General features: G+C 35.0%; 1 protein-coding gene across 1 annotated transcript; it reads left to right on the top strand.

The window, feature by feature from the left end:
- The first annotated feature begins 5192 nt into the window (after window positions 1-5192).
- On the top strand, window positions 5193-7872 carry LOC122592541 (protein DETOXIFICATION 16-like). The gene is made up of 8 exons (XM_043764794.1): window positions 5193-5643; window positions 5738-6282; window positions 6381-6467; window positions 6548-6604; window positions 6827-7065; window positions 7163-7281; window positions 7358-7444; window positions 7615-7872. The coding sequence occupies exons 1-8, from the start codon at window positions 5389-5391 to the stop codon at window positions 7669-7671; spliced, it is 1446 nt and encodes a 481-aa protein (XP_043620729.1). The 5' UTR covers window positions 5193-5388; the 3' UTR covers window positions 7672-7872.
- The last annotated feature ends 635 nt before the right edge of the window (window positions 7873-8507 follow it).

Genomic DNA, 8507 nt, shown 5'->3' with positions numbered 1-8507 from the left:
TACAAAGAAATATGTCCATTGAAATCATAGATGCGTATATCATCACCCATATATAGATTCATACATACATTCATCTATACTACCTTAATCACAAATCTATCTTTTTTCTCACCACCCAGATCCGGCCGCCGTCTCTCTAGCCGCCCAGGTATTACACGGAGGAGCATCGGGGTCGTAGGTGAAGGTGCCGGATATTGAGAAACCGAAGGTGGAGGATTATATGATTATTGTTGAAGGTCAAACGAGAGATTGATAGGTTATATGTATATATAAAACATATATATGTTATAGAACTCGGTTATGACGATGATGAGATTGAAGGGAATTAAATGATTTAGAATTTGATTGAATCGATTGTTGTGTTTGACTTGCAGATATTATTAGAAGTAATTTTGATTGTAGTTACTGAATAACTAGAGTTTTAGGTCCGTGAGTTTTTGATTGTTAGTGAAAAAGAAGTGTTTACTTGGAGAAGGGTATATTGGTCTTGAGATAAAATTTGTTTGATGAAATAGATATAAATGGGTAAATGTGTGTATTTAAAAGAAAATATTGGATATATTTGTTATTTAAATTTGTAGTTTAGATGTTGTTTTTGGGTATATATGCAATTGACCCAATAAAAAACAACACATTATATTTATAAAAAAAAAAAACACATTACAATTATTATAAAAAAAAAAAAACAACAGATTACATTTATTAATTAAAAAAAATTCAAAAAAAAAACACGTTGGTTTTCCGGCAAGTTCCAAATGTGCTCGACCAGGGCACCTTTTAGACGGTTGTGTGTCGCCCTATCACGTAACCCCCCTGTCATACGTAAGTGAAGGTCAACACGTGTGTCCCAACAACGCTCTGGCGGCATATCGGAATTAGCTCCAGATCGAAAGGACTGAGTGCACGCCCGTTATATTCAACGATCATGTTGTGCAACAACACACATGAGTACATGATGCGTTTAATTTTGTTAATACTTAATGGACGGGCACCTTGTCGAAGGATTCTCCATCGGCCTTGAAGTACCCCAAAAGCACGCTCCACGTCTTTTCTTGCTGACTCTTGGAAGTGTTTGGATTTACTGGTAATACTTGAAAGACTTGACAAGTGTATCCCATTATGGATAGATACCGTCAGCCAGTTACTAACCCTTTGTAAACTCTTGGCCATTAGCGGTGAAATTTACCGTGGGAGCTTTATCTTGGAGAAGCTAGTCGAATAAGTCAGATTCATTAAGGACGTTGATGTCGTTGTTCAAACCAGCGGGTCCAAAATAAGCATGCCAAATCCACAAATCATATGAAGCAACCGCTTCAAGCATAATCGTCGGATGTGCTTTGTTACCACGAGTGTACCGGCCTTGCCATGCCGTTCGGCAGTTTCTCCAAGCCTAATGCATACAATCAACGCTTTCAAGCATACCCGGAAAACCATGCACCGCCTCGTGTTTAACGGCCACGCGATTAACATCTTCTTGTGGCGGTTTTCTTAAGAACTCCGAGTGATATAACTGAACAACACATTTGCAGAAGCAGTTCAACGAATCGGCAGACGTTTGGGCACCCATTTCGAGGTATTCATCTAACTGGTCGGCAGTAAAACATAAGCCAGTTGGCATATAGCGGAAGTACATTTTTGAAAAATATTTAACGTCGGGCGACCCACAACGTCGGTTGGAGCGTTGTGGAAGAATGCAAAGTGTTTTGGTAATGGTTGTATGGCGTTAAAGGAATGTATCTTTCACTATACGAAGAAACATTTCTTTGGGCATTCAAAAATGCCTTCTAAAATAATCGGCATGGTAAACGGGTTGCGGGGCAAAGTAATGATTATATAAACGTGTGGCGGCTTCCACATGATTTCTGGGTATGGTTCTTCTTGGCATTCTTGGTATGTTTGCCATTATTGAGCTCTCTGCTTCTTCTTCTTCATCTTCTAGGAAAGTAACGAAAGTGTTTAACATTTCGACATCTATTGTATACTTACGAATATATGAAACTGAATCTTCGTCGGAACTCGACATATTTATTGAAAATGTATAGAGTCTGTGTTGTTTTGTATAAATTTTTATAAGTGAAAAAAAGTGAATGAGATGAGAATGGTTGAATAGAAGTTGGTTTTTATAGTGGAGGGTTTTTTTTTAAATCACTAGCCATTTGAAAAAATAAAAATAAAAATACAAGTAGCCGTTAAAACACGCTCCTCACCTCGTCTATGTGCTTCGATGGAACGAAATGGTGGGATGAAGAGGGCCATGGACCAGTTGCTAGCCATGGCTTCTTGGTGGATGAGCTTTTAAAGAAGGGGTCGACGACCCCTTAGTGACCGACCTTAGTTCAATGTGCGTCCACCTAAATACAAAAAAAGCTCACTCGCATCATTATGCAATAGATGTTGTACTTTTCTTGGATTCACGGATGGAGAAACTTAACTACATGTGCGGACACAAAGGAATATTTACGAATTAAATATATTTTAGCCCTCTGATACTCCTCGTGAGTCACATGTAGTCAGGTTTCAGGTTTTGTGATAAACATCTTAGAACACTCACAGGCCCTTCACTCATCCTCCAAATACTAGTCTCTGTCAACTCTACATCAGTCACATGACTAATAAATAACGAATCTCTCAAAACACCCACAATGACAGGACTAATTTAGGACCCACAATTTATTTCACCATATATATATATATATATTTAAAGATATTTAATAATAAATACTATAGAAAATAATAATAACAATAACAATAATAATATAGCAAGTATATTAAATTTATGATAGTTTTTAAACTTACATATAATTATAGGGTTTAAATTGAAATTGATAATATAATCCTCTAATAAGAGTAAAATAAAATAAGTATTAAAATAAAATAAATAGAACAATAGTTTTTATTCACTGACAATCATCGTGCATCTTAGAATTCATCGTGCATCAACTTAGCCATGATCTTAGGGTCATCATCTTGTCTTATTAGTTTAATTTAATACTTGTTTTACAATACCCAACCCCAATATAAATAAAGGAAAATGATCCGTACTGCAGACTTTACTCAAGCTTAGGTACTGCCACTTTAAAAAAGTTATAAATTAAACCTTTGAATTTAATAAACATGCATAGCCTCCCCTGAATTTTACATAACCCCCTCTGAATTTTATATAATTCCACATGTTTTACCTAAGATAGGTACTACATTCTTTACCTAACCTTTTCCTTATAAATAAATATAGAAACCAATAATCACCATCACTACCCAGCCATCTTCTTCCTTCCCCTACCCCCACCCCTCCTCCTCTCACCGACGGAAAACATGGCTGCACCATCTTCTTTTTTTTATTTGTCAAATACTTAAATATCGTAAAAATATCGTGATTAATGTAAAAAGGCACCCGACCTATATGTTTTGAGTAGGGGTGTTCAAAACCGGATATCCGAAAATTCGGATAGTGGATTTGACCATCCAAAATCCGAATCCGAATTTTCAGATATCCGAAAATGGATCATCCAATATCCAAATTTTTTTCATTCAACATCTATCATCAGTAGTCGAATAGCTAGCAAACCCGACTACTTCTCTTCGCTTTTCCTTAATTTTCCTCCATTATTATCTAATTAAGGCCATTACGATTGTTGTTCAGTGGTTTTCATCAATGGGTGGTGTGTGAATCCTGGTACCCTCATTATTATCCCTATACACACACATATGTATAAAGAGATTAAAAACAGTAAGAGATATTGAAGATTTCGATAGTCACTTGCACCCAAATAACAATGAGAGGAAAGTCGCAAAGAGAGATCAATGATGATATAAATCTATTTAGAAAATGATAATAACCGTCCTAAGGATTGTCATTAACAACTTATCATAAAAAATAACACTTTATATATCAATAACCGCCCCCTGAATTTTCGCAAGACAAAGTACAAATTTTAATGTATCAAATTAATTAATACTGACCTGGGCTAAAAAATAAAAATGAATGAAGTAGATTAAAGAAATTGGGGATAGGATCTGAAGTCGCAGAGAGTTGTTAGAATGAAATGGAAATGAGATTCGGGAAATGAGTTTGCCGTTTTGCACGCCTGATTTGTTAGACATTTAGGCCCATTTATCATAATTTTAGCTATATTTTATTCAGCCCAAGCCCAACTTATGTATAATATATAGTTAATTTTCGGATATTTGGATAATCAGAATTGAATATCCGAAATTTTTGAAAACTTAATCCGATATCCGAATCCAAAGTTTCGGATATCCGAATTTTTGGCTAATTTCGGATTGGATTTTCGGATCACAAATTCGGATTCCAATTTTTTGAACACCCATAGTTTTGAGTTACCAGCTCTTTTTTTACTTAGACCATCATCGGACTTGGTGGTGTCTTTACAGTATAAAAATTCATCTCCAACCAACACACTGTAGTTTTTGAACCGCTTTTTCTCTACTTTTAACTTATATGGGTCATCTTCTTCCTAAAACCCAAAATTTCTAAGAGGAACTAATGGGTCATCTTCTTCCTAAAACCTAAGAAGCCCTCTGCATTGTCCATGGAATCTTGAATTTAATTCTTTTCGTTACCTACATCCATCTCCATCTTTCTCCACAAACAATCAAGAATGGATATTATCCGGGATTAGTTTTCTGAAGTGTAACTATCTTTGACCAAACGTCTATAGTAGGAAATAAATAAAGTTGTGTGTATTGTATGTAAGCAACTCGAAAAAATGTTTATTGAATGTAAGAAAATATACGTGGCAACCATGTACAAGTGTCACTTGTCAGATTTTAATTGGTTGAAACGAAATTCTTACATACAATAAACATTTTTTCGAGTTGCTTACATACAATACACACAACTTTAGTTATTTTCTATTATAGACATTTATTAAAAGTTTGAAACTAATCCCATTTTATCCACCTCGTTGCTCACAATAATAGCCTTACTACAAACATCATGTAACCACAAATCTATGTTTGTTAGTAGAATATTTATATTTCCTTCCCACTAGCCCCACTCCCAGTATAGATACAAATGTTTTATAATATTTAACTTAATGATAAAACTATTACAAATTTACAATCACAGATAATTCCAAAAAGGTTTCAATTATAGAACTTATTCAACAAGTTCATATTATAAAACTTTATCTCACTAAAAACGGGGGAATGTCGTTATACACAAAAGATGTTCTGCACCATGCAAAATCACATTTGGCCACCACCCCAATGTACAAAGAGACAAACCCAAAAATCTCACCTCTTTCCTGGAAATCCACAAAAATAAGATTAACAATAGAATCAAGAGTTTAAAAAATAAACAAACCATCATACACCACTTGTAATGGTTGTGCAGTTCTTATGTTTTGAGTAAAATCTGTGCAAAAAATGGAAGAACTTGGGCTTCATACACCACTTGTGGGTCAAGAAGCAGAAAAGAGAGTGAAATCATACAGCAAAGATGAGATATTGTTTGAGTTAAAGAAACAGTTGTATTTAGCTGGGCCTTTAATGGCTGTAAATCTATTGGTTTGTGGATTATCAATGATTTCTGTTATGTTTGTTGGTCATTTAGGGGAGCTAGCACTTTCTGGTGCTTCAATGGCAACTTCTTTTGCTTCTGTCACTGGTACAAGTTTAATGGTTAGTTCATTTTATTCACTATTTTCCCCTGTTTTCCCCTGTTTCAACTTTCAACTTTTACTAAAAGTTATAGATTTGTTGTAATAATGAATAGGTTGGAATGGGAAGTGCTTTAGATACATTTTGTGGGCAGTCTTTTGGGGCAAAACAGTATCATTTACTGGGTATCCATATGCAAAGAGCCATGATTGTTCTTTTATCAGCCAGTATTCCTCTTGCTTTTATTTGGTTCAATGCTGGAAACTTGCTTGTTTTTCTCGGTCAAGATCCGGAAATTTCAGCTGAAGCGGGGCGTTATGCAAGATTCATGATACCTAGTCTTTTTGCTAACGCGTTACTTCAATGTCATGTTCGGTTTTTACAATCTCAAAATAATGTGGTTCCTATGATGTTAAGCACTGGGATAACCACTTTGCTTCATATTTTAGTTTGTTGGATTATGGTGTTTAAATCCGGGCTTGGAAGTAGGGGTGCAGCATTGGCCAATGCAGTTTCACTTTGGATTAATGTTTTGTTGTTGGCAATTTATGTTCAAAGTTCTCCTTCGTGTAAAAAGACTTGGACTGGTTTTTCAAAAGAGGCTTTTCGAGACATTCAAACCTTTTTGAAACTTGCAGTTCCTTCTGCAGTTATGGTGTGGTAATGCTAAGATTCCCTTTTTCAAGAATTTGATAGTAACTCTTTCTTTTCTAGTATACATTTTTTCTGAAACTTGTGATTATATTCATCTTGAACAGTTTAGAGATATGGTCGTTTGAGATGATGGTGTTGTTATCTGGTCTTCTTCCTAATCCGCAACTAGAAACCTCAGTTCTTTCTATCAGGTTAGCTCCCTACATTGATTTTAATCTATATGTCTAAATTTGTTTATCTTAATCTGGTTAGCTAAATGCATTCATTGCAGTCTCAATACATGCTCAATTATTTACATGATTCCACTTGGTCTAAGCTGCGCAACAAGGTAATCTCTCACATTTTAAATATCTGACTCTTAAAGGGCTGTTTGGTTCGCAGAATTTATGAGATTATGGTGGAATGAAATTTGAATTATTTTCCTTGACATGTTAGATTAACATAATAAATTCTAAATTCTATTCCAATAAATTTTGGAAACCAAACGGTCTTTAAGAATTTAAGTTTGGTTAACTACATGAACGATGACTCACTTCCAAAACGTGTGTAGTGTGCGTGTTTCAAATGAGTTAGGTGCTGGACGAGCAAAAGCAGCACTTTTGGCAATACGTGTCTCAATGGTTTTGGTAGTAACTGAAGGCATTGTGGGTGCATCAATCATGATTTTAGGCCGGAAATTATGGGGATATTGCTATAGTAATGAAGAAGAAGTGGTGAGTTACATTGCCCAAATGATGTTTCTTCTTGCAGGGGGGCATGTTGTTGATGGAATCCAATCTGTGCTTTCAGGTGACAAATCGCAATTATTATCTACTTTTAGATAAATTTATGATAAATAATACTCGTAATTTGTATGTATGATACATTGTAATTTCAAATTTTGAAGGGGCTGTTAGAGGTAGTGGACGACAAAAAATTGGTGCAATTATAAACTTGGGAGCTTATTATTTGATCGGAATTCCTTTGGCTATCTTATTTGCTTTCGTGTTACATATGGGAGGAAAGGTAGCGATTTTTGCCACCATCTCACCCATAACTCGTCTACACGATTTTATTTACATGGTTTATTGTATTATTTTAGGGATTATGGTTCGGGATCATTGCAGCATTATTTGCTCAGGCTCTTTTCCTTTTGATTTTGACGCTATGCACCAATTGGGAAAAGGAAGTATGTTCTATCTTATTTAACTTTTTGATTTAATACACACATTGATGGTTGTAGAAGATGAAATTTGTATAAACCAATACACCACATTTACATGATACAACAATTTGCCTAAATATTATTTCGCTTTCAAACTTTGATTCAATGATTCATCGCGTTTCTTGAATTTGTAGGCAAATAAGGCTAAGGAGAGAGTTTGTGACTCTCTGATCCGAAGTGAAGTATCATAATGACCAAGATAAATTGCCAAAAGTAATGTTGAAGAACAAGAAGTGATTGTATGGAAGGTCAATATGTTGGTTTCTTTATTGTGATTTTTGATCGACATTTGAGATCAAAATTTACTGCATTGTACAATGTAACAATATGTCAAGAACGAAGCCTATAGTTTTGGTGGCTGTGGAATTCAAGCAGTACTGGTGGATTTAGTTTGTGTTGGTGTAAAGGATATATAGTCATATACTATGCCTTCAAGCAGGAAGTGGTAACTTTTTTGGAGGAATCCCATGTTCAAATCACTTTAAGTACAATTTAGAGGTGGTCAAGAAAGGTCTCCAAAACAATTGATAAATACCCCTCTTAAGTTGCGGGATTGGGTTCCTGTTTTCAACCTCTTCACTTTTGGATTAAAATCTAGAATCAAAATTTAAAAATCATCGATCTTGACTATTGATTTTAATTCAATGTTTAACTTCATAAGCTCTCAATCTTAAGTTGCGTATGATTGAGTCAAAAGAGAATTGTCTTACCCAACTAGCCGGAAAAAGAAAAACCCCTCATCGGTTTACCCACACTCAAAGTTGGCTTTTTATAGGTGTTTTGTTTGAAACTTGTCTATGATTCGGCTCTTTAATGGGAGCTACAATATAAGTATTATATTTTCTTTTTTCTAAGAATAGTTTTATGCATTGCACACCATTTGAAACATACGAGTATTACATAGACGAATAAGTAAACAATTCACCTATGACAAAAACAATAATAAATCTATCCCAAATAATTAGTAGCATCAGCAAGCAGGAAACCAGAACCAATATGGCCCAAACCATTGTACATCATGACATAC

This window comes from Erigeron canadensis, chromosome 3, assembly GCF_010389155.1.
Source record: "Erigeron canadensis isolate Cc75 chromosome 3, C_canadensis_v1, whole genome shotgun sequence".
NCBI classification, from domain to species: Eukaryota; Viridiplantae; Streptophyta; class Magnoliopsida; order Asterales; family Asteraceae; genus Erigeron; species Erigeron canadensis.
Note: the sequence above shows the minus strand (reverse complement) of the source record. Positions and strands in the feature narration are given on the sequence as shown.

Bases quoted from the DNA above. Each gene is read 5' to 3' on its own strand.
- LOC122592541 (XM_043764794.1), top strand. From the start codon at position 5,389: ATGGAAGAACTTGGGCTTCATACACCACTTGTGGGTCAAGAAGCAGAA. The intron at 6,605-6,826 runs GTAATCTCTCAC...AAACGTGTGTAG, and splicing joins GGTCTAAGCTGCGCAACAAG to TGTGCGTGTTTCAAATGAGT. The intron at 7,282-7,357 runs GTAGCGATTTTT...GTATTATTTTAG, and splicing joins TGTTACATATGGGAGGAAAG to GGATTATGGTTCGGGATCAT.